Source organism: Enhydra lutris, unplaced genomic scaffold, assembly GCF_002288905.1.
Source record: "Enhydra lutris kenyoni isolate GAN:26980312 unplaced genomic scaffold, ASM228890v2 scaffoldscaffold31, whole genome shotgun sequence".
Taxonomy (NCBI): Eukaryota; Metazoa; Chordata; class Mammalia; order Carnivora; family Mustelidae; genus Enhydra; species Enhydra lutris.
Window position 1 is genome coordinate 17,364,682 of NW_019154115.1, and position 26,567 is coordinate 17,391,248.

At 41.4% G+C, this 26,567-nt stretch overlaps 1 protein-coding gene across 2 annotated transcripts in view; it reads left to right on the forward strand.

Moving 5' to 3' along the window:
- Nucleotides 1-3,026: 3,026 nt before the first annotated feature.
- Nucleotides 3,027-26,567, forward strand: part of LOC111153266 (zinc finger protein 609) — a 191,809-nt gene continuing 168,268 nt past the window's right edge. For both annotated transcript variants that reach the window (XM_022512177.1, XM_022512178.1), the window contains exon 1: nt 3,027-3,902. In XM_022512177.1, the coding sequence (XP_022367885.1) occupies nt 3,156-3,902 (747 nt within the window). In that variant the 5' untranslated portion in view covers nt 3,027-3,155. The remainder of the gene's footprint in view (nt 3,903-26,567) is intronic.

Sequence of the window (26,567 nt, forward strand, 5' to 3'; positions counted from 1 at the left end):
GCTCCCTGCTGAGCAGAGAGCCCAATACGGGGCTCGATCCCAGGACCCCGGGATCACGACCCCAGCCGAAGGCAGAGGCCTTAACCCACTGAGCCACCCAGGTGCCCCGAACATAGGGTTATTTTAATGGTTAAATTACATACTGATGATAGGGCAGCTTGGGAGGAAAGTGGCTGAGTTTTAGGTGAATGTGAATGTGTTACCTTCTAAGCCTTGCCACAGTTGCAAAGATTGCAGCGGTAATAAATTATGATGTTGGAAAGAACTATGCTTTAATGATGCACTATAGTGCAGATTCAGTTGGCATTCCCTTTTCTAGAAATACTCGTTGTCCTTCATAATAGAATTATTTCCAGTACCATTTTCCACTGCCTTACTCACTTATTCACTGCTGTATTCCTAGCACCTAGTTTAGAGCCTACCCCTAGTAGGTAGTAAATACAATTTTTTTTAAATGAACAAAGGTGTACTATACTAATATTTACTGGAAGCCAAGTCTTCTTAGGTGGTATTGAGAATTCCAAAAATTTCTTTAAAATTCCAGATATTTGGGGCACTTGGGTAGCTCAGTCGGTTAAGCATCTGCCTTCAGCTCAGATCGTGATCCCAGCGTCCTGGGATCGGGCCCTATGTCAGGTTCCCTGCTTAGCAGGGAGTCGGCTTCTCCCCCACTCCCCCCACTCATGCGCTCTCTGTCTCTTTCTTTCTTTCTTTCTTTCTTTTTTTTTTTTTTTTTTTTTTGGTCTGTCTCTTTCAAATAAAATAAATCTTTAAAAAAATAAATAAAATAAAATTCTAGATATTTTCAGAGGTATCATTTCTCTGACTCCAGGGATAATGTTTCCTTTACCTTGTGGGTGGCATTTTTTCATCGTTCCTACATCATGCTGCCCCCGCCCCACCCCCGACAGATTTGCTCTTTTTATGAAGTAGGATCTCTGTAGACTCAATGCCAGCAATAGTTGTTCCTAATGGTACTAAGCTCTCTACTTGTGTAAAGGATGTATTTTTTTCCCTCAGATCTACAGCTAAATGGCAAATTAACATGCACACCTTTCTCTCTTCAATCCCAGTTACTAGCAAGCATTCACTTGGGACAGCTCTGCTGTCTTGGGGTGATATCTTCTTTTGTTTTTGTTTGTTTTGTTTTGTTTTTTAATATTTATTTATTTGACAGCGAGAGAGCACAAGTTGGCAGAGCATTAGAGTGAAAGGGAGAAGCAGGTTCCCCACTGACTGGGGAGCCCGGTGCAGGACTTGATCCAGGACTCTGGGATCATGACCTGAGCCAAAGAGAGTCGCTTAACCAGCTGAGCCACCCAGGAGCTCTGATATCTTCTCTTGTAACTGCACCCTGGTTCTTTGACACTGTCTTGAGAGAGTAGGTGAAAAATTACAATTTGTCGTGTCTCTGTCCTATCTGTAGCATTTACTATTGGAAATCCACTTTGTAGGATTCATTGTGCCACTACTGGTTTGCTCTTTGCTCTCTTATCTTATGAGCATTCTTTTCTTTTTTTTTTTTTTTAAAGATTTTTTATTTATTTGACAGACAGAGATCACAAGTAGGCAGAGAGGCAGGCAGAGAGAGAGGAGGAAGCAGGCTCCCCGCTGAGCAGAGAGTCTGATGCGGGGCTCGATCCCAGGACCCTGGGATCATGACCTGAGCCGAAAGCAGAGGCTTTAACCCACTGAGCCGCCCAGGCGCCCCCAGCATTCTTTTCTAAATAGATATAGGAAGATGGTGGACAGGGGAGTGAGCAAGAACAGAACTCTTTCACTTTGTCATAAAGTAGTATCTGGATGGTTTTTCTTGACTGCCAGGTTTTCTAGATGATACACTCTCTAGGTCTCATGAGCTGGGAGACTGGAGGGTTACAAATTGTTCTGTTCCTGCTCTTTTTTAGCCAATCTGTTTCATGTGGTGAGACCTTGGTATTTATCAATACCATGCCCACAATTTTTTTTTTTTTAAGATTTTATTTATTTATTTGACAGAGAGAGAGAGACAGCAAGAGAGGGAACACAAGCAGGGGGAGTGGGAGAGGGAGAAGCAGGCTTCCCGCCGAGCAGGGAGCCTGATGCGGGGCTTGATCCCAGGACCCTGGATCATGGCCTGAGCCAAAGTCGCTTAATGGCTGAGCCATCCAGGTGCCCCACCATGCCACCAATCTTATATAAAAGTGTGAAGAGTTATTTCACACTCCGCTGTTAGGGGTTTTAGTAGTGTTTAGTCAGGGTACAATTTTTGTGTGTGTGTTTATGTGTGTGTTTGTCTTTGTAGATATTTTAGGGGGACATGGGAAAGGCTACAGTACATTATGCTGTTTGGACATAATTTGAAACCTTGAGTTGAATAAGGCTCATTTAACTGAAATTAAGCTGAGTAGTTGAGTCTTCTCTGATGATTGCCTCCTTTAGTTGCAATATTTGGCCTCTATCCTAATGTTATATTTTTTTCTAGTTCTGCTTGCTTTTTCTCTTTTGCTCTTATCCATAATAAGATTTTTTCCCCCCAAAACAGTAGAATGACAAGGAATCCTCATTATTTTTAGTAGGGACAGACTCTGTTAATAGAGGGCTTTTACAGCCTTTGCAAGTCCATGTTCTGGTCTCTGATAATTCAAGAAGAAGCAAGGAGGAAGGGGATATGAGTACAGTTGTGCTAGAGCTTGAATCTGTTATGTGCCAGGGCCTGTATTGATTGAGGGAGGATTGCCAGCTGGCGGTGGTAGTAGAATTAGTCTCTGGGGAATGGGAAACTAACTTTAGAGGACCCGTAGTTAAGACTTATACAGACTCTCCGGGCGATTGGAAATACTGTACTCTCCCCTGGGGAGATGGAGCGGGAATTAACTTTTCCCTGGTCCAATGTGACTTGGTTAGAAATACAATTGAACCTGTTTGTCTTGTCCATTGTGATGTGATAGCCCCCTAGGAATAGTCTGTTTTGTGTGGGAGTTTATTTCAGGCTGTCTCCTTGCCTGTATTGTTTCCTTTAACAGCTCTTTAAATTTTCTTTTTCCAGCAATGATGTTGTCCACTGGGCATGTACTGACCAATGTGGCAGGTCTGAGAACATAGCTGAAGCTGAAAATAGGAAAGCTGGGGGCAAGGAAGAGCCTTGAATCTTGAGGTGGGACGTTGACTCTAAGATGTCCTTGAGCAGTGGAGCCTCCGGAGGGAAAGGAGTGGATGCAAACCCGGTTGAGACATACGACAGTGGGGATGAATGGGACATTGGAGTAGGGAATCTCATCATTGACCTGGACGCCGATCTGGAAAAGGACCAGCAGAAACTGGAAATGTCAGGCTCAAAGGAGGTGGGGATACCAGCTCCCAATGCTGTGGCCACACTACCAGACAACATCAAGTTTGTGACCCCAGTGCCAGGTCCTCAAGGGAAGGAAGGCAAATCAAAATCCAAAAGGAATAAGAGTGGCAAAGACACTAGCAAACCCACTCCAGGGACTTCCCTGTTCACTCCAAGTGAGGGGGCAGCTAGCAAGAAAGAGGTGCAGGGACGCTCAGGAGATGGTGCCAATGCAGGAAGCCTGGTTGCTGCTATTGCTCCCAAGGGCTCAGAGAAGGCGGCTAAGGCATCCCGCAGTGTAGCCGGCTCCAAAAAGGAGAAGGAGAACAGCTCATCTAAGAGCAAGAAGGAGAGAAGCGAAGGAGTGGGGACTTGTTCAGAAAAGGATCCTGGGGTCCTCCAGCCAGTTCCCTTGGGAGGACGGGTTGGTCAGTATGATGGAAGTGCAGGGGTGGATACAGGAGCTGTGGAGCCACTTGGGAGTATAGCTATTGAGCCTGGGGCAGCGCTCAATCCTTTGGGAGCTAAACCGGAGCCAGAGGAAGGGGAGAATGAGTGTCGCCCGCTAAAGAAAGTCAAGTCTGAAAAGGTAAGAGGTGGCCAGATCTGGCTGCCTACTGCCAGTCAGAACTGCCCTGGACTAACCACCAAATGCTTTGTGCACTCTGTGGGAGGCTCATTAGTTTGTGGGTAATGACCAATTACAAGGTCAGAGCAGCTGGTAATGATAATGTGGTTTTGTTCCAAATTAGGGGATTCTCTACAGATTCATTAACAGCAGGCCTGGGCATTTTGGAGAATATCTATTGTTGGGGGCAGCTACTTGGTAGAATGAATTTTCTCTTTAAGTTAAGTACATAAGTTAAGAACCTGCCACCTTGTCCTTGTCCCACCCTCAGACACTTGTTCCTGGACATGGGCATCAACCTTTATGTGGCTGCCAGCTTGCTTGTATTTTATCCTCAGAGTCATCGATAAACTTTGTAAGTTGATGATAGGGTTTCGGTTGAGTGCTCGTCTTAATGGAATAAATGGTGCTGCTGGGTTTCTGGAAGAGAAATGGTTAAATAAGTCTCATGGAATGATATCTGCCAAGTGTTCTTTTGGTACCTACCAAAGAGCAAAGGGGCAGGTAAAGAAGGGAGCAAGAGGTACTGACTGTACTAAGAGGTACTTAATCAGGTCGTATGAGTTAGCGTTGTGGCTATGCATGTTTGGCCTTGAAAGAGATTGTTTGGCCACTAAAGGTATAGTTTTTGGCCAAGTATCTCCCTCAGCTATTGGTAATCAAAGTGTCCTGGTGGTTTAATAGCTGCCAAACAGCGTAATGATACCTTACCTTCTGCTTGAGTTGGAAGGACAGGTGCTAGCAGCCCCAGGAGGGGCTCTCCTCCTCTGGGAAGATGATCTTAGTTCATGTCTCAGGAAATAGAGCTTGCAGAGCTGGAGCAGAGTAGGTGTGAGTCTAGGGTCAGCTCAGGCTGCCTTAAACTTCAGCAGCTTACAATTTCCTGCCAAGCGGCTGGCCTGGTGATGAGCTCTTCATTGTCTCTTGATTTTTCCGCTCTGTGTTTGCTCACCCTGTGCTTTCAGCTGATCCCAGCAGATGCAGTATAAATTGGTTTCTCTGTAATTACATCAGCTGCAACAGGGAATACCTATTTCCATATGTAAGTGTTAATAAATAGAGGCTGCGTGTGTATGTTTGTGTGGTGGTGCCCTCTCCGTGCCTGGATTCCAGTGGTAGCTTGTGCTTTCTTTGCTGTAGGTATTTTGGTCTTTGCCTCCGGCACATCTGTAGCTCTTAGCAACATCTGGGCTTCCCTGGTAACAGGGCTGTGAATTTTCTTCCACTAATAACACAATGGTTCATTCCCTTTCACCGGAGGCAGCTGCCAGAGAAAAGCTGCCTGTGTTTAGGTGACAGATGCTGTAGTCCACCTTAGCAGCGTCAAGTTCCAGCTGGCTACTGGCATGGCTTGTCCTGTGCTGGCTGTGATTTACCATTTTCTCTGGGGTGCAGATGGATAATACTGTTTTAAAGAGGCCTAGGAGTACCAGTTCTTGCTTCTGTTCCAGGCCCATTAGACTGTTCCCTACATCTGGCTGCAATAAACTCCTGCCATATATCCATGTCCATAATCACTGTTATTCCTGTGCTGAAAAGTGGCCACTTTTTTTTTTAGGGTTAGTTTGTTTGTTTATTTATTTGACAGAGAGAGCGTGCACGCATGCATGCACAGGCAGGGGGAGCGGCAGGCAGAGGGAGAAGCAGGCTTACTGCCTAGCCGGGATCCTGATGTGGGGCTCTATCCCAGGACACTGGGATAGTGACCTGAGCCGAGGGCAGTTGCCCAACCCTGGAGTCACCCAGGAACCCCGAAAAGTGGCCACTTTGGAGAGTGAAAGGAACATGAAATCTCTCCTTTCTGTTTAGAATTCTTAATTTCATGTCCCAGTTTTGTAGGCCCAAAAGTCATCTGCAGGTGAAAGGATTAATGATGCTGAGCTTCGTGTTGGATTTAAGTCTAAATGTCTATGATAGTCTCCAATAGAGTAGCAAATGGAACTTGTTTTCTCTTGGAGGTCCAGTGACCAGGTGGGTGGCTGCCCTTCAGATCATAATTGGGCTGAAAGATGCAGTATATTCAGCTGGGAAAACACCTTGGTGCCAGGGAGTTTTGCCCCTTCATAATGGAGCTGTGATATATAAGCCTTGTCTCCCAAGGAGACTGACAGTGGGGCAATGGAATGAGAGAGAAAGGGGAGAGAGATTTCTTCACTTTTTGGAAGAAAGAAAATTGCTGGGAAATACTTTTAGAAGCAGAAAGTTGCTTTGCAGTTTGATGTTACTGTAAGCCAAAACAAGTTTCTCAGTTCCTTTCCCTATTTCCTCAACCTTTTTGAACAGTCTGTTTCTGGGGGTGCTTTTCCATAAAGCCTTTGATCATTGAAATAATTATTTAAGTAAATGTTAGGAAGTTGCTAGGAGATGAAAACACTGTGCAGGGAGAGAGTGTTTCTAGAATGGGAGGAGGGGAAGACTTAAGGGGAAAGAAGGCTAGGAATCTTAGAGCAGATCAGCTTTTGGGAAATATGGACTCCAGGGTTTAGAGTATAAGAGGGGCTCAGTGATGATTACTATTATAGCTTATATGCTAAGTCTTTGAAAACTTTAAGATTTTCTCTCTGAGATACGGGCTTGCCTATGCCTTAATTGGTTTGGAATGTTCCTTCTATGTGGGGATACCAACAGAACTAAAACAGCAAAACAGATGTTTTGATATAATCTGGGAACTGTATAATCTGAGCTGGGAGCTGTCATGAAGAAAACTCATAAAACTTGGGGAAGTGTCTTGATGGATGTCTCCCCCCAACCATGTCCGCCTGCCCCTTCCCTCCCCACTCCCACCTTGGAAACCGGAGAAAATAGTTTGTGGTGTAGGGTAGAATTGTCATATATCTACTACTAGCTAATGAGGGAGATTTGAGTATTCAAATTATCCACCTCAGGACCTTCTTTCTCATCTAGTTAAGTATCTTGGGCCGTGGCTGAGGGAATTTCCTATCGGCCAAGAATGTGGATTCCCCTTCATGGGATCCTGCTTAGGCTCCACCACACCTTTCTCTGGAAGGTTTCACTGTGCTGTTTCACAGAGTTCTAGGAGAGACCAGAAACGGCTCTTAGCAACTGCGGCTGCCCTGAATTGTTACTGAACACTCCTGCTCATACTTCCTGCCAGCTGAAGAGATGAGGGCGGGAATGTTGAGGAATAAACAAGACAGAGCCTTTCGGCTCCTGCCTGTTCCCTTGCCTTTGGTTTGATTGAAAGGTTGTTAAATTAGGGATGGAAGGGGAAGAAGGGTGCCTTGCCTGAATGTTCCAAGCTTAGAGCTTAGTGCTTGCATTGCCACTCTGACAGGCAAGAAAAAAAGAATGTACAAACCACAGAAGGCAGTGATGTATCTGTGCTGAGTCTGTCCTGCAGTACAGACTCTTGTCAGAATCAAGGGCTTAAACAAGGAATTTTAAGGTGAGACTGATTTTTTCAAATCGTATAAAGTAACCAGTAGGCTCTAGTGGCTAAAGGATCTACAGGTTTGCAACCAGAAGCTCCCCTGGTCTCTTTAGCTGCTGTTTTTGACCTTGCAAGGTAGAAACAGTCTGCACTCTGCTTTCCGTTTTTGGGGTCTCAGCTTCCGTTACTCTCAGACTGCTACATATATTACCACTTCCCCCCTTAGTTTAGGATACCAAAAAAACCCCATTAAGTGTGCTCTTTGCCCTTTCCCCTTCTGATCATGCTTGCTATCATATCCTGTGTTCTAAGAGCATCTTCCTCTGCCCTTGGTTTTGTTTTCCTGCCCTAGTTTATGCCTTCCAGCTAAGTTCTCTTGTGTTACAATTCCTCATTGCCCAATCAAGGTCAGGTCTCTTTTTTTTCCTTCTGATTCAAGGTTTTCTCTCTTAAAGCCTCCTCCTTCACTAGCTGTTTTTCTCAGCTATTGATGACATAGCAGTCAACCATGCTTGCTGAAGCCAGATGCCCTCCAGCATTTTCCTACATGGGAAAAATTGAAAGAAGTTGATATTTATGTGGGACAGAAATGCAACAGAGCCTGATCTTAATTTATTTTTTCTTCAGTAGCTCTGTTTTCCATCTGGGTGTTGTAATTCAAGGAGGGCCCACAGAAAAATTATCTTGTCCAATCTCCTCATTTTGTGGAAGAAGAAATTAAGACCAGGGAAGTCATGTGACTTGCCTAGGCTCTCACAGGTAGTCAGTTGCAAAGCCAGGCTTAGAAACCAGGTTTTTGGTGACCAAGTTCTTAGGGCATATTGTTACTCTGGGGTTATTAAAAAGTCTTCAGTTGTTATGAGGGATTCTCTGTTTTCCCATTCTAAAAGCTACCTTAGAAACATTGGATATAAATTCCCAGATACTCTTGAAACTATTTTCACTATTTTTCATACCAATTTTAACATTGTAAATGCTTAATAAACAAAAGATCCCTTGAGTTTAGGTTTCTTTGGTATGATGATGATGTTTGCAAAGAACTATTTACAGCTGGTGTTAAGCCTATCCTATTAATCTTGTTACATATAACAAAGGAAAGTTGCTTTTAAACTGTTGCTTTGAGCTTGGTTTGTGTGTATATGTGTGTTTTCTGAAATATTGCATTCCAAATTTCCATTGTAATCATTGAGGCATTGCCAGTTCCCACTTTTTTTGCAATTGCAGGTAAGAAAAAAACCCTATTGCTTCTTGGACATATCACTAGTAGGTAGACCTTAAATGTATTGTGATATTAACTGTTTTATAAAGACATGATATATACTGTTGAATACCATTTATTCAGGATATTAACTGAGTGCATTTTATTTTTATTAAAAATTTTTAATTGAGGTATAGTTGGCAATTGAGTGCATTTTAGATCTTAGGTATTATATTTGGTGCTCAGTATGTCCTAGTGAATGTAACAGAGAAGTTTCCTGCACTTTGGACTTTACGGTTTACCATCTACAATTGAGTCCCTAAGTGTTTCCCATGAAGCCGTGTGTATCACATCACCTGAGTGTCAAAATGCAGATTCTTGACCCTACCCCAGTTCTTCTAAGTAAGTTTCAGGAGTATGGGCCCAAAAACTTCCAGAAGTCTGTCCAGATAATTGCTCTCTACTTTATCATTTGAGAACCATTGTGAATTTTCTGTTTAAGGTGAGAACTGGGAGCCACTTCTGACATAAAACATTAACTTTCTTTCTAAACTTAAATTTCACATCAACTTTTATCTATAACTTAATGGTTAAGAGTATAAACTCTGGGAGTGCCAGGGTGGCTCAGTGGGTTAAGCCTCTGCCTTCAGCTCAGGTCATGATCTCAGGGTCCTGGGATCAAGCCCTGCATCAGGTCTCTGTTCAGTGGGGAGCCTGCTTCCCCCTCTCTCTGCCTGCCTCTCTGCCTATTTGTGATCTCTCTCTCTCTCTGTCAAATAAATAAATAAAATCTTTTTTTAAAAAAGAGTATAAACTCTGGAGCCAGACTACCTGGTTTGTTTCCCAGCTTTGCCACTTACTGAGTGATCTTGAGCAAGTTATTTAACTACTCTACCTCAGTTTTTTCAGCTGTGAAATGAGGAAAACAATAGTTCCTACATAGGGTTGTTATGAGATTAAATTAGTTAACGCATATATAACACTTTGAACAGTGTGCGGCATTTAGTAGGAAGCATTCAATAAATATTAGAAAGAGAGAAAAACACTATTTAAGTTAAAATATGTCTCAGTCTGTCATAGGCAATAATGAGCTGAAATATAACCACATTCCACCTCTACAGAAAGCCCAGTATAAATAGATAAACATGTTGGTTAAGATTTTGAGCACTGTACTCAGAAGAAGATCCAAACCTGGGTTGGGAAATTTTCATGCTGGTGATGGGTTCTCAAGGTCCTGATATTTATAGTGGGATTTGGAGAAGGGGGGAGACTGAAAATTGGCTTTAAAAAAATATTGAAGTAGCCTATTGAATTTCACATTTCATATAAATTAAGTTTCCTTTCTGGCCATATTCCTGTGGGGTTGGGTGTATTGGATGGATGCTGTTGTGGTTTTGCCAGCCTGTGCAATCTCGTGTATGCTGGGAGAGCACTAAATGCTTTTTGTTTCTACACAAGAGTGCATGGAAAAATCTAAGTCCCAGTTCTTAATCTTCCTCCCCCAATGCGAACTTGTATTTTTGCCATTTGGGTATAAGAGCTTTTACCAGCAGAGCTCATCCAGGGAGGCAGCAGGGCTTGGGCTTTCAGGCTGGAGGTGGCAGTAACATACACAGCTGAGATCCTGCCACTGCTGGCTGACTGAGCCCTCCTCTCTGTGGTTTTCACTCTTCAAGCCATGCTTGAGTAACCCGCCTCCAGAGCTGCTGACAGGGCCGTGTTCAGAGGCCTTGGAAATTACACTGTTCATTTCCTTATCATCCCCTGACCTGCAGTGCAGAGCCTTCTGGTGCAGGAACAAGGCAGAAAAAAATCCAGACGGCTCCCAGCCAGCATGTGTCAGGGGCTACAAAGAAGGAAATTGGACTTGCTCACTTCAAAACCGTGGGGTTAGACTTTGATTTTTGGTTCCTGCCGAGAGTTATTTGTGTGTGTGTGCACATGTTCTATCTCTGTGTATATGTATAGAATGAGTCTGTGCATGGCAGAGCTGTAGAGGAGGAGCATCTGAAAGTAGAAAGCAGAGGGAAGATTGCTTTTCTCCGGTTAATTTCCCAGTTGTGCCATTGGGATGGGCCTGGAAGGATTAGCATCAGGAAGGTGCCAAGCCATATTAATATTTTAAAATATATTTCTCTTGGTACAGTTTAGTCATGGCTGACAGCACCCACCCAAGTAAGAAGCTTCCCCAGCAGACTGAGGAGACATTTTTAACAAATCCTGTGCCTGAAGTCGTTCATCCTAGATGACATTGACGTAATCAATGTTTAAGCTACCTGAGAAAGGATAGACTTTGGGTCAGTCTTGCGTAAGACCAATGGCTCTTTTGAGATAGATGATAGTGTCACAAAAGAGAGACAGACGGAAGGAATTTATAGCATTTAGAGATTTTCTGTTCATAGGGCAAAATTCTATTATATTTTTAGAACTTGTCCTCGATTTTTTAGTATTACAAAACAATCTGCCTCCTTTTTCTTATGGTGTTTCTCTTGCCCTAGGATACCCAAAGGAAACACTTTTAGGCTGAAGAAGTAAAATGTGGATGGTGACAGGCCCTTGAACAGAATTTTACAGTCGTTCTGTTCTTAATTTTCCTTTTTTGGATTTACACTGTCTTTTTTTTTTTAAGATTTATTTATTTATTTGTTAGACAGAGATCACAAGTAGGCAGAGAAAGAGAGAGGAGGAAGCAGGCTCCCCGCAAAGCAGAGAGCCCGACACGGGGCTCGATCCCAGAACCCTGGGATCACGACCTGAGCTGAAGGCGAAGGCTTTAACCCACTGAGCCACTCAGGCACCCCAGGATTTCCACTGTCTTAATGTCATTGGTGATACTGGGGCCTTTGTGAAGTGGGGGAGAAAGTCTTTTAGCTTTCAGACCCTGGAGGTTTTTTTTAAGTCCTAAGTGTCTCTCTTATCGGAAGTACTCTGTAGAGAAGTGTTTCGCATGAGAAAATGATAGCTAAGGTGAGGGTATTACTTCTGTTTACCTTTTTATAAAGCAGTAGTTCCTGTACCAGCAGCAGCAGTATCTGTGAACAATTGTGTTGGGCCTTGTGTTTTAACATTAGCTCTTTCTTTGATTATGATACATACCAGAGTTGGAGATATGCTATCATAGAGCACCTTCCTTATTTGTTTATTTATTTAGAAAATTTTATTTGTCAGAGAGAGATCATGCACAAGCAAGGAGAACGGCAGGCAGAAGGAGAAGCAGACTCCCTGGTGAGCAAGGAGCCCAATGCAGGACTCGATCCCAGGACCCCGGGACCATGACTTGGGACAAAGGCAGACAATTAATCAACTGGGCCATCCAGGCTGCCACTAAGCTTCTTTTCTTATCTGTAATGTGGAAGTAAATAATAGTACTGACCTTATTGTGAGGATTAGATCAGATAAAGAACATTAAGCACTCAGTACAGTGCCTAGCATGTTGTAACTACTCAATAAATGTTAGCTATTGCTGATATTATAATGTTATTAGCTATGAGGTACAGGTCATTGTGAAATTAAGTTGAAAGATATCTTTAGAGACTTTAAAGAGTTAAGCCTTAACTTTTAAAGAGTTAAGCCAAAACCTGAAGCTTTTGGAAAAGAATGAGTTTATGATAGCTTATGTTTTAACACCTGGTTTCCAGGAAGGTTTGAGGAGAGAGAGATTTGAGTCAGAGCATTTGGAGCCGTTGAGGTTTGGAGTTATATTGTTTGATAGATTAGTTAGTTTGGAAGTATTTGTTGGATTCCTTTTGGTTCAGGGCTGATCTCAAGTTGAAGAACCTGGCTTTTGAGGCTCCTGAGTGGCTCATTTAGTTAAGTGTCTGCGTTCAGCTCTGGTCATGATCTCGGAGTCCTGGGATCAAGCCCCACATTGGGCTCCTTGCTCGGCGGGGAGTCTGCTTCTTCTCTCCCTCTGCCTCTCTTCCCACTGGTGCGCTCTCTCTCTCATGCTCACTCTCCCTCTTGCTTTCAAATAAATAAAATCTTAAATAAAAGAGAACCATGGCTCTTGCTTAGCTATTTCCCATTAAAGTCAGGTTTTTTGGTATATATTCAGGCCTTCTGAACTATTTTTCTAAGGATTGAAATGAATGTAACATGATTGCTTTAGAAAGGTTTTTCCCTTTTGTTAATCCTTAAGGAGTACAGACTTTAGCCTTTTGAAGGAATTAGAGCTCTAGGCTGAACAGTGAGGAGAAGAATGAGGATTAAGTTACTTCTTTTTGTGAACTTGTCACTAGCTGCAGGAAATAAAAAGGCAGTTCTTAGATTTTTGGTAGTGGTCAGTTTTCAATTTGAAATATTGTCCTTTGGGAGAGTATAATTTGACTGTGCCTGAAAAATACACTAATTGAATATTTTTAAATTTGAGACCATTGGATTCCAGCCCTACTAGCAAATACTATATTGTGTTTAGATGAGCCAAACCTGGCCATTAAATTTTTTCATGGTCTTTTTTTTTTTTTAATTAAGGAATAATTGACATAATATGTTTCACGTATACGTGATGATTCAATATTTGTATATATTGCAAAATGATCACCACAGTAAGTCCAGTTAACATCCATAACTACATATAGTTATAAAAGTCTTTTTCTTCTGATGAGAACTTTCAAGATTTATTTTCCTAGCTACTTTCAAGTATGCAATATAGTATTATTAACTATGGTCACCGTGCCATACATTAGTTACATCCCCATGGCTTGCTCATTTTATAACTGGAAATTAGCTCCTTTTGACCTTTTTCACCCATTTCATCCACTCCTCACCTCAGGCAACCATCAGTCTATTCTCTGTATCCATGAGCTTGGGTGTTTTTTGTTTTGTTTAAATTCCACATATAGGGGTACCTGGTGGCTCAGTCAGTTAAGTGTCTGACTCCTGGGTTCAGCTCAGGTCATGATCTCAGGGTCATGAGATTGAGCCCTGCATTTGGCTCTGCACTGGGCATGGAGCCTGCTTAAGAGGGTCTCTCTTCCTCCCAACACCCACACCCCCCCTTTCCTGCACGTTCATGTATGCATTCTCTCTCTCTCAAAAAAAAATACATTCCACATGTAAGTGAGCTCATATAGTATTTAACTTTTTCTGACTTATTTAGCGTAATGCCTTCAGGTTCCCTCTGCGTAGTTGCAAATGGCAAGATTTCATTTTTTTCTTTAATGAATGAAAAATATTCCATTTTATATACATATACACATGCCAGATTTTCTTTATCCATTTATCCATTGATGGACATTTAGGTTGTTTCCATGTCTTAGCTATTGTAAATAATGCTGCAGTGAACATGGGGGTGCATATATCTTTTCAAATTAGTGTTTTTGTTTTCTTTGAATAAATATCCACAAATGGAATTACTGCATCATATGGTAGTTCCATCTTTAGTTTTTTGAGGAAACTATTTTCCATAGTGACTGCACCAGTTTACATTCCCACCAGTAGTGCCCAAGGGCTTCTTATTCTCCACATTCTCACCGATACTAATTTCTTATCTTTTTAATAATAGCTTTTCTAGGGGCACCTGGGTGGCTCAGTGGGTCAAGCCTCTGCCTTCGGCTTAGGTCATGATCTCAGAGTTGTGGGATCGAGCCCCGCACCTGGCTTCCTGCTCAGCAGAGAGCCTGCTTCCCCTTTTCTCCCTCTGCCTGCCTCTCTGCCTACTTGTGATCTCTCTCTGTCAAATAAATAAATAAAATCTTAAAAAAAAAAATAGCTTTTCTAACCGGTGTAAAGTCATACCTTATTGAGGTTTTGATTTGCATTTCCCTGATGATTGCATTTCATGTGTCTGTTGGCCATCTGTATGTCTTCTGTTGGCCTCCATTTTTGTTAGTGGGCTCTTTCCATCATAAAAAGTTTTTATAAACTGATACCCAGCCCACTCAGAGTTGGTTTTTCCTATTAGATATACTTCTTCAGAAGTTAAATACGTAACTCTGCACTGAATTAATCCTTAGTGAAAGGTACAGAGTATTGTGGAAAGAAGGTGTACATACTCATCATACACCAGGCAAAGTAATGGGAGGTTAGAGAAATTAACATTCAAGTTGAATAGTCTCTTAGTGTGGAGGCTTCTAAACTGGAGATACATATTGGAATCATTTTGGAGCTTTTACAAAAGTAAAAGTGCCCTACTGAAGTCAGATCTTTAGTGCTGGGGACAGTAAGCACATACATATTTCTTTAAAACTTTTAACAGATGCTTATCATATACCTTTTGGTTAAAAACCACTATCATTGTGGAAGTTGTCCTTGTTTTTTTTGCTATTTCCAGATGGAGCTATGCACTACACTTTAGATATCATCTGATTCTCAAGTGTTTGTCAGCATGCTCAAGATTTTCCTCCAGCTCTCCTTTTTCATTTCTCAATCATTGTGTGGGGTCGGTCATTTCAGAATACAGCTATAATGAATCTGACTTCTCGTTACCCTCTCAATTAGGAGAACTAATTCCTGAATTTCTGATATAGTTGTTAAAGGAGGACATCCATATCAGTGTTACTGATTCAGTTTTAAATTATTGTTCAAGAATTTTTAAGGAAAATTTGAGCAAAATTCTTTCTTTTTAAAAATATTTTATTTATTTATTTGTTTGTTTATTTGAGAGAGTACGCACACGTGCAGGGGGAGGGGCAGAAGGAGAAGTAGATTCTCTGCTGACTGCGGAGTTGGATGTGGGGCTCCATCTCAGTACTCTGAGACCATAAACCTTGCTGAAGACAGATGCTGAACTGACTGAGCCATCCAGGTGCCCCAAATTTGTGCAAAATTCTTATGACTAGATATATTTGCCAGATAGGCAACTTGTGATATTTTTAAAAATATAAAGTAAAAGGGAGTAGAAGACAGGTTTAGATAATTTAAATTTATTGCTAATCCAAAAGTAGTCTATTTTCTAATCTATTTGTGAAAGTATTTCTGTGTTTGTTAGATCATACGTGTTCATAGTTTTCTGGAAATTCATGGCATCCCCAAATAAAATAGTATAGCTATCCAATAAAGACCTTATTCCTGAGCTGGACACATTCAAATTAAACATGCTGTTTTAGGAAGAGAGAACATCACCTGACATAAATAGTAAAGTCCCCTAAGTTCTTTGCTTTTTTTTTTTTTTTTTTTTTTTTTTAAAGATTTTATTTATTTACCTGACAGACAGAGATCACAAGTAGGCAGAGAGGCAGGCTGAGAGAGAGGAGGGGAAGCAGGCTCCCTGCTGAGCAGAGAGCCTGATGTGGGGCTCGATCCCAGGACCCTGAGATCATGACCTGAGCTGAAAGCAGAGGCTTTAACCCACTGAGCCACCCAGGCGCCCTGCTTTTTCTTTTAATAAACACATACTATTTCTTTGAAGTCAATAAGAGAATTAAATGTTTTTGAGTATAGTGTATTTCCTTGCTGGGATTTTAAGTCTCATACCTAAGGGAGGATAATTAACATGCTACCATTGTTATCGGAGATGAGCACATACTTGAATATGCTGCAAACTCAGTTAAGAAATATTATGGAATGACCTATTTTGGCCAAAGTTGTAATAACATAACTTTAAATTCTCATATAATAAAATTTAAAATATGGTTTTTAGTACTGGTACATGTATTACCTGTGCTCTCAGAATTTATATTGATCTGTAGTTTAGATAGCTCTCTTTAGGTTTTGGAGTCTTTCAAATATATATACCACTGAATAGGAAGAGAAAAAATGGCAAATGTGGAGAAGTCATCATACAATACAAATTACACATTTACATACATCATGTTAGACTAGGTCTTAAATCCGTCGGTATGCAGATTCCTAAACATCTGGTGGAGTGTCTGTTTTAGAAAAAATATGCCATAAGGCATTTTTCATTTTGCTTATACATATGTGCTTAGATTGAGAATGTGGAGACTTGAAGTAACAAGCTGAGTAACAGCTGATTGCTTATTACAATTTCAGAAAGAGGCTGAAAAATTTTTTTCATTTTTGTTTGTGTCCGCTATCTTTCCTCTCCTTTCCCATCCCTTACAAAGGATCAAGTACTAAAGTCAGGGTATGAAGCACTTGGTCAGAAAATACTCTTGAAAATTATTTAGGATGTCCCCATGTTGGAGATTGACATATTGGTTTCATAAATTCAACACAGTTTTTTCTCCAGCATTGAAACCATTGTTTTTTCAGTTTGAGGTCTCATGTAAAATGTAGCTTGTGCTTAAGGACTGTATTAATGAAAAATATGTATTTATACCCTAGAGTTCCCCTAACCCTGGCTAAATACTGGCACATGGGATTGGAAACCAGATTAAGTGAACAGACAGTTCAAGTCTCCTGTCTCTGGCTCTCTCCAGAGTGTATACTCAGTGAGTGGAATAACTGCGAGGCCCAAACCATTCAGATTGTTCTTTCTTTTCTTTTTATGGCCAGCTGCATATAGTTTATTTGATTTTGTTAAATGTATCTACATCCAGTTATCTATTTAGTATACAAAGGTATTTTATGATAGAGAAAATCTTGGGGAACGGGTTCTCTCTGTAACGGAAATTTACAGGTCTTGGATTGAACCCAGCTTAATATAATGAATACTCTTTGTAGCATTTAGTTTTCAAGTCCACCTTTAATGTTCCTTACAATAATCACAAATTCTTTCTCTCTTAGGCTCCCTTGGTCTTCTGTATGGTAGCCTCAGGTCTTACCCTTGAGTTAAACAAGGGTCATCCTATAGGCAAAGTGAAGAACAGAGCTATTCTCTTCTTACCAACATAAATATCCCTGAGCTTAGTGTCTCTCAGGCTTAGTGCTTTGGTAACTTCTCTGAGTTACTCTTCACTTTCTATCCTTTTCTGACTTTCAGCTAGATCTAAATCATGGGGTTTTTTTTGTTTTGTTTTTGTTTTTTAAGTCCTGTTGTTTTAATTATTTTTGTTATTTCTGATGCTCTTGCATTTGATATTGGTCCCATCTTAACCAAGTGGAATTATATTTAGTTACACAGGTTTAGAGAGGTCTTTTCTTCTTCATCCTTCCCTACTGAAAATAACCAGGAAAAGGTAACCATGTTTTATGTTCTACATGGGCATTCATTACTCTGGGCACAACATTGGTTTTATCAAGAAAACCACTGTACTATTGCAATGAGGTTTTACTCATCGTTTGAAATTCCTAATTAGCTACTACTTAGAGATGGCACTGCTGTGACTAGTGTACCTTATTCAAAAGCTTGGTGCCAGTGGTGTGCTTTTAGCTGTGTACTAGTGGCTGCTCTTAGAACATTGCACCTGCCCTATAGGACAGGATAAACAGAAGTTTTCATGTTGAAGAACTAAGTAAAAATGATTTTATTAAAAAAAAAAAAAAAGATTCTGAGTGGAGGCCTATAAACATCATTGAGGAAGAAAAGAAGTATAGTTTGCTTCTTCCTAGGAAGCAGTTTGGGCAGGACAAAACTCCCAGAAATAGACATTCTAAGCTTACTGACTTGGGAAGCTCTGGGTTTTTGCCCCTCAGCCTTTATGAAATGGAGCAGCTTTTCAGAAGTGGGGATAGGAATGTGACAGTCTTAAAGGCTTAAAATAATGCAACTTTCCAACCCTCTAATCACTCCCTTAGAACTAAATAGGAGGTGTCCTCAGATATCACAGAGAGGCAAAGATTGTTATTTAGGACCCAAGTTTTAGGGTTGTCCCTAGCTTATGCTGGATTAGTGACCTGAAGTGGCAGAGGAAAATGTGGGAAGATAGTTGGAAAATAATACAGTGACATTTTTGTATCCAAAATTTTCACGTTTTTCATTTGTTTTTATTCCCTAGTCACATTTCATCCTCCATTTCATATCTAATAACGAAAATCAGGAGAAAAGGGCAAGTCAAATCCACTTTAATCCTTCCCATTCCCTTGTCCCTATAGACAAAGGGAAAGCTTGTCCGAATGAACTGGTGACAGCCTGAGAAGTATTATTTGGAAGATAGTAGCAGTGAAGAGATAGTGGGGTTGGGCTTTGTGATGTGGGGAATGAGTGCTTGAATTTAAATTTTGATGGTTTGTTTTTACTTTTATTTTTATTTATTTTTCTAATTAAGGATTTTATTTATTTTAAAGAGAGGGAGAGAGTGCTAGCTGGGGAGAAGAGCAGAGGGAAAGAGAGTAGCAAAGAATCTCAAGCAGACTCTGTGCTGAGCGTGGAGCCCAACATGGGTCTCAGTCCCACAACCCTGAGATCATGACCTGAGACAAGATCAAGAGTCAGAGGCTCAAGCAGCTGAGCTACCCTGGCAACCCTGTTTTTATTTTTAGCAAAAACAGATTTATAGCACTTTACCATCTATTTACTTGCTATTGGTAAAACAATGGCAAATGACTGGTTTCATCTGGTTTTGACAAGGGATTTGAGATTAGGGTAGATTAGGAGTTGATAGCAAGTGATGCTGTCTTTGGTCTAAATAATACCTCCCAGGAAATAAACAGTACTATTTTTTTTTTTAATATTTCATTTATTTATTTGACAGAGCACAAACAGGGAGAGTGACAGGCAGAGGGAAAGGGAGAAGTAGGCCCCTGCTGAGCAGAGAGCCCGATGCGGGGCTTGATCCTGAGCAGAGAGCCCGATGTGGGGCTTGATCCCAGACCCCGAGATCATGACCTGAGCTGAAGGCAGAGGCTTAACCCACTGAACCACCCAGGTGGCCTACAAACAGTACTTTTGAAAGGAACTTAGATTTTAGTGTGGTGCTCATTTAATAAAAATTATTTTTTTTTTTTAAGATTTTTTTTCGGGGAGAGGGGCAGAGGGAGAGGGAAAGAATCTTTTTTTTTTTTTTAAAGATTTATTTATTTATTAGAGTGAAAGCGTGGGGTGGGGGCAGTGGAGAGCAGCCGAGGGAGAGACTCTCAAGCAGACTCCCCACTGAGTGTGGAGCCCAATGTAGGGCTTGATCCCACAACACAGATCATGACCTGAGCCAAAATCAAGAGTCAGAGGTTTAATTGACTGAGCCACCAGGTGCCTTGGAAGAGAAAGAATTTTAAGCAGTCTTCACCCCAGTGTGGAGCCCAATGTGGGGGTGCATTTCACGACCCTGAGATCATGACCTAAGCTGAAATCAGTAGTTGGATGCTTAATGACTGAGTCACCCAGATGCCCCTTTAAGATTTTATTTTTAACTAGTCTTTACATCTACTATGGGGCTTAAATTTACAACAACAAGGGTAAAAATCCTGTGCTCTAGTGACTGAGCCAGCCAGGCACCCCTAAAAATTATCTTTTCTTAAATATTCTTTTATTGATCTTATCTTAGGGATGGTTTCTTTTTTTTTTTTTTTTTTTAAGATTTTACTTATTTGAGAGAGAGTGAGAGAGAGCAGCAGAGGGAGAAGCACATCCCCTACCAGGCAGGGAGCCCAGCACAGGACTCGATCCCAGGACTCTGAGATCATGACCCAAGCTGAAGGCAGACGCTGAATCAACTTAGCAACCCAGGCGCCCCTATTCTGATTCTTTCTTTTTTTTCTTTTAAGATTTTATTTATTTATTAGAGATCATAAGTAGGCAGAGAGGCAGGCAGAGAAAGGAGGGAAGCAAGCTCCCCACCTAGCAGAGAGCCCGACGCGGGGCTCGATCCCAGGACCCTGAGATCATCACCTGAGCCGAAGGCCAGAGGCTTAACCCACTGAGCCATAGGTGCCCTTGTTCTTTTACCTTTCAAAACCATTTCCAAAGTTTGGAGCACCTGGCTGGCTCAGTCTGAGAAGTGTATGACTCTTGATCTTGGGTTCAAGCCCCATGTTGGGTATAGAGGCTACATAAAATCTTTTTTTTTTTTAAGATCTTATTTATTTTTATGAGAGAGAAAGAGCACAAGCAGGGGGAGTAGTAGGCAGAGGGAGAGGGAGAAATAGACTTCCCACTGAGCAGGGAGCCTAATGCAGGACTTGATCCAGAACCCTGGGCTCATGACCTGAGCCGAAGGTAGATGCTTAACCAACTGAGCTACCCAGGCACCTAAGAATACTTAAAATCTTAAAAAAAGGTTTTTTGTTTTTTTTTTCCCTAAAGTTCATCTTGCAAGCTACTATATAATAAGTCCAATGGGGGTATACAGTCTAGTAGGAGAGACAGAATGGACTCAAATAATCACATGCATAACAGGGTGAGTGTCAGAGAAAATAACCATGAAGAAGTTTAAGTAAATAGCTGAAGGATGAATAGTAGCTAATTTGGAGGAGAGAGTTAAATGAATGAACAACTAAGTCAAAAAGTCCCTTAACGTCATGAGAGAGAATTGGAAATATAGAACTGGAAAATGTAGAAGTTATTAATGTGAACCAGTGAATGGTAATTGATGCCATAGAACTGGATGAGGTTACCAGGGTAAACGTGTCTGTTGAATGAGATGAAAAAAAGGGGGCCCAGGATAGATCCTTGAGGATTTATCTAGTATAAATGACATAAGACATACTAAGAAGTGCTTTTCTGTGTAATGGAGAGTATATGAAACTACAACTGGGAACACATGTCTACAAAAACATGTAAAAGTCCTCTGAAGGGTTCCTGGGTGGCTCAGTCTGTTTAGCGGCTGCCTTTGACTCAGGTCATAATCCCAGGGTCTGGGGATCAAGTCCCACATCAGGTTCCTTGCACAATGGGAAGCCTGCTTTTCCCTCTGTCTGCTACTCCCCCTGCTTGTGCTCTTTATCTCTGTCAAATAAATAAATAAAATCTTAAAAAAAAAAAAAAAAAGATTTGGTTTACTGGATTGAGTTGCACTTTTTTCTTTTTTCTTTCTTTCTTTTTTTTTTTTTTAAAGATTGATTTATTTATTTAGAGAGGTTGAGTGAGTGACTGCAAGCCAAGGGGCAAGAGGCTCTACCTCTGAGCGCAGAACCTGACATAATAGTGATGGATCTCACAGCCCGGAGACCGTGACCTAAGCGGAAACCAAGAATCTACAAGAATCTGCCGCTTAACCAACTCTGCCACCCAGGCGCCCCTGGATTGAGTCATGCTTTAAGGGAAAGTTCCTTTCCCGTGCTACTTGTAAACAGGGAAAGAGTGATCTTTCTTACTTTAACCACTTCCCATATTTTTCCTGCTTTTTTGTGCCTTTTCCAAATTAGTCTCAACTTCCTTAATTCCATTTTTGCATGATTACAAAGCATAGACTTTGTAATTAGACCTGTGTTTGAATCTCAGCACTTTCACTTAATAGATGTGGAATCTTGCTAATGACCTTTGATTCTCATTTTCCTTAAATTTTGTATGGATTAAAAGTATTTAAATGTGTAATATAGGGGCGCCTGGGTGGCTCAGTGGGTTGAGGCCTTTGCCTTCGGCTCGGGTCATGGTCCCAGGGTCTTGGGATCGAGCCCCGCATTGGGCTCTCTGCTCGGCGGGGAGTCTGCTTCCTCCTCTCTCTCTGCCTGCTTCTCTGCCTACTTATGATATCTGTCTGTCAAATAAATAAATAAAATCTTTAAAAAAAAAAAAAATTTGTGGGACGCCTGGGTGGCTCAGTTGGTTGGACGACTGCCTTCGGCTCAGGTCGTGATCCCGGAGTGCCGGGATCGAGTCCCGCATCAGGCTCCCGGCTCCGCGGGGAGTCTGCTTCTCTCTCTGACCTTCTCCTCGCTCATGATCTCTCTCACTGTCTCTCTCTCTCAAATAAATAAATAGAATCTTTAAAAAAAAAAAAATTTGTAATATATGGTTGGTAGTTGTAGGCCAGCAACAAGTGTGTGTACTCTCTTTTCTTTCTTGGATCCTGTCCTATACTTCCAAGCAGGTGACTTTTTTTCATCTGATCAGGCCTGTCCCACCTCCCTATGACATCATATAATAGCAGCTTTTCTGCTAGAGCAAAGGAGTTTGACATTTCAAGTGGTAAAAGTCCTTTCTGGAGAGGAAGTACAAGGGAGTTTTGCATTGTTGTAATGTTGTTGAGTTTTTCAACAATAGCACCAGTGACATGTGGGACTGGGTAATTTGTTGTGGGGGCAGTTTTGTGTATTGTAGGATGTTTAGCAGCATCCGTGCCTTTGCTCACTTGATGCTAGTAGAATCTTTTTTAAGTTGAGGCAACCAAAAATGTCTCCAGACATTGCCAGATGTCCCCCAGAGAGCAGAGTCTCCATTCGAGAACTATTACTGATGTGAATGTTACTTACATGGCTGTGTATGTTTATGAACATTCAGCGAGTTGTATATATGATACATACAGTGTTCTGCTGTGAATGTTATGTTTCCATAAGAAGTTTTTAAAATAATTTTTTCACCAAAGGCAGTAGAGAACCAGGCTGTAACCCATTATGATATCTGAGTTTATCTAGATTTTCATTCTTTTCCCTCAGCCCCTAAAAGGTGAGGTTGAATTAAGGCAAGAAAGAGGTCCATGGTAGTATGGAAAGGCAGCAAAAAATAGTCTGAAACGTTAGCATCCAAGTATCTGTTTTCAGCTCCTAGCCAGTAGAGTATGGAATTCAACCTAGAAAAATTTCTTTTTTAATTTAATTTAATTTATTTATTTGACAGAGATCACAAGTAGGCAGAAAGAGAGGGGAAGCAGGCTCCCTGCTGAGCAGAGTGCCCCATATGGGGCTCAATCTCAGGACCCTGAGATTGTTGGGTCCCCCAATAATGGGTCCATGGTCAAAGGAGCGAGACTGATACAAAGCGAAGGTCAAGCAAAGCTTTATTTCGCGCCAAGCATCGAGAATCAAACTGACCGGCCAGGGCCGTCTCTTGCAAAGAGGTGACCTCTCTCTTCTTTACAGACTAGCTTTTAAGGGCAAAGGCCATGTGGTTGGGCCTGGCCACGCACAGGTGACCAATGAGATTGTAACACAGAGAAAGCTGCACAGTCCTGCTAGGTCACACGTAAGTGACCGATTGAATTACAATTTACTCTATAATAGTTATTTGAACTAGCCTATCACCTTAGTCAGAATTGGTGCCCAAAGGGCAGGGCCCATACTCCTTGGTAGCTAGGAGATAGTATGCGCCCCCACCGATTGGATACCTCTACCTGGCCTGACCCACCCTTGTATTTGGGCTTTGTTACCTGGGACTGGTTTCCAGGACTGGTTTTTAACTAAGTTCCCTGAAGGGGGGGCCAGGGGGGTAGGAGGGGTAGGAGGGGGTGGGGTGCAGGGTCAGGCTGGAGCTGTGGAGCTGCTCTGGCTAAATAGGCCCTTACAAGATCATGACCTGAGCTGAAGGCAGAGGCTTTAACCCCACTGAACCACCCAGGTGCCCCTCAATCTAGAAAAATTTCTATAACAAGATTTCAGAAATAAGCTCTAGGCATATGACAGAGTTGAATTATCGACAAAACAGGTATCTTACCTCCCATCCTCTCTGCTATTCTGTGACAGCAGAAGAAGGGATAACCTTGTTTTGGTCACTTCAACTCTTATGACCCTTTCTTGGTGGTCACTGAATTTACTTCTGAAAGTGTTTGCTTTTACCTTTAATATAAAATCTTTTGGATTTTGTCTTCGTGTGGATGGGTAGAATGTCCTTCCATACTGGGTGATATTGAGTGCTGCCTGAGAATACAGTCCCCAGAGAAGTCCTTGAACAGGACCCAAGCTGAAAGCAGTAGGTTAAGTAACCCATCTCATTGTCTTGAGAGGAGGCCAAGAAAAGATCCCGTTTTGAAGTTTGAAAGCTCCTATAAAGAGAGGGCAGGCCATGGGCCAAGCAGCCTTTGAGGTGGTAACCAGCTCATAAACAAGAACTGGCATGTGCCAACAGAGTCTCTCTCAACCTGGCTTCCAGAGCTGGCTGAGGAGAAAAAAAGCGTCGAAGTCTCTGTAAGTGGAAGGATTGTTCTTGGCTCTGGCTGTAGGGTAGCTGGAAATAGAGCAGGGACAGAGCTTTTACCTGGTCTTAGGGGTCTGGGCATTGCCCTGAGAGGAAGAGTTTTTTCCCTTCCTTTTCTTGTTGTGTTTTATTTTTCCCCCTTCATTCTTAGTATTAACATTTCAAGGTACAGGAAATAGTTGGATATTGAGTGTTTTACAGCTCTTCTAGAACAGCCTTTTAATATTCTGGTCTGCTAAAATGAAAGCCAGAAGGGATTTAACTAGGTAGAATCAGGCAGGACTCATAACTTTTATGAAAGTGCTGTAATCAAGGTACCCTCAGTTTATTTGGAAGTGTTTAAGTTTTACTAAAATCCCAGCACTGCCAGCATGGTTTTTTTGTTTTTGTTTTTGTTTTTAAGAGATGATGGGCAGCCATGGTGGGTAAACCAAGGAGACTAGTAAGACCTGAAGTTGGCAACAGAATGAAATATCTGAGAATAAAAGGAGAGCATTGGTATGGGAAAGAGGTACAACCCTGCCTCTGGACCCCTATCCCCTCATTATTCTTTACTGGTCCTAACAACTGCCAAAGCTTGCTCAATAGAGTTGTGGGCTGGGGATTGTTTCTTAATCCCTGTATGGGAGTACCAAACTTCAGCTGTGTTATCTAGGCTCTGAGCCTCGGGCACTTGGCTAACCCACTTGCTGAGGCATCTGGTGACTATATACAAAAGCCTATTTTGTCAGAGAGAAGATTGGGTTAAAGTACAAGCATTGTTATCTCTAATGCCCTCAGGGTAAACTGTCTGCTTGGCAAATGAGACTGTCTTGACTTTGTGAATTACAGCAACGTGTCCACTTGGTCTCATGTTTCTTTGAGATTATTTTCTACTAGTGACGCTTCAGCACTCAGGTGTTGAATGCTAGTCTTTGGAAAAAAACTATTAATTTTTTTTAAAGTTTTAAATGTCATAAAAGTAATAAATACTTTATTATAAAAGTTTTGGAAATGTGGAAATGTAAAGGGAGAACAGAAAAATCACATTTAGTTTTATCATATTTTCTTAGCAGAAGAATTTCTTTGACATTGTGGACCTAGCTAGATTATTGGTTCAGGACTGGCTTGGACATGACCTATACCTCATGAATCTCAACTCTCTTCCCTTAAGCATATTTAATTTTCCCATTTGGGAGCTAACCTGTTCTGGCTCTGCTTGGCTAGGTTTTATTACATTTGATGAAATCTCACCCTGGAGTATGAAACTCTATCGTCTATATTTAAGTTTTTATAACTTGTCTCAAAGCCAAGTTTTTATCTTTATCTGTGATTGTCTTTAATAAATGAATGTGTTGGAGTGCCTGTGTGGCTCAGTTGTTAAATGTCTTCCTTGGGCTCAAGTCATGATCCCAGAGCGAGCCCCACTTCAGGCTCCCTGCTCAGCGGGAAGCCTGCTTCTCCCTCACCCACTCGCCCTGCTCTTGTGTCCCTCTCTCCCTGAGTCTCTCTCTGCCAAATAAATAAATAAAATCTTAAAAAAAAAATGAATGTGTAGGGGGAAAGGTTTTAATATTTTTAAAGGCTGAATGTTAACTCACTTTCTTCTTTTGGGAAAGAGATATCTGTGGTGTCAACTAATAATGTGCTTTCTTTGATAAGCTTGGTCAAGGAAATCTTACGAGATTTCTTATTATATGAATAGAAAAGGGCTGTTTTTTGTGGAATCTTGAGACAAACCCAGGCACAGGGCCTTTTTCTTTTCCCTTAGGGTAACATTTGAGTTAAGGCAACTAAAGGGAAAGATTTTTTACTATACAATTTCCTACCTGGATTTATATTGTCTAAACTGGAGCTTCTGCTTACTAGATGTTTAGATTATTAACTCTTAGAGGTTTGTGGAAATCTTGGCTTAATAAGGAAATATATTTTGGACGTATTTATTACCTCTCCTTAACTTTAAAATGAGATGGAACTATAGGAGACTAATGTTTAAAAGTACTCTTTGGCAGTGGAGCTCCAAAAAAAGTACAAAAGTGGCTCCACTGCCAAAGAGTACTTTTAATGGCTATCAGGTGTAGCCATTCCCAAAAGAGACCTTCACTACTATACCCTTATGATCTTATAACAGGACAGAAATGAGGAGATATGCTAGCTGGGTACATTTTAATTTATGTTCTCTGAATCTATGTGTTGTATAATGATACGGTATTATCATAGATTTTCTTTTCATTTAACATGTATTCTCCATATAATGGGAGGGAGGGAGCG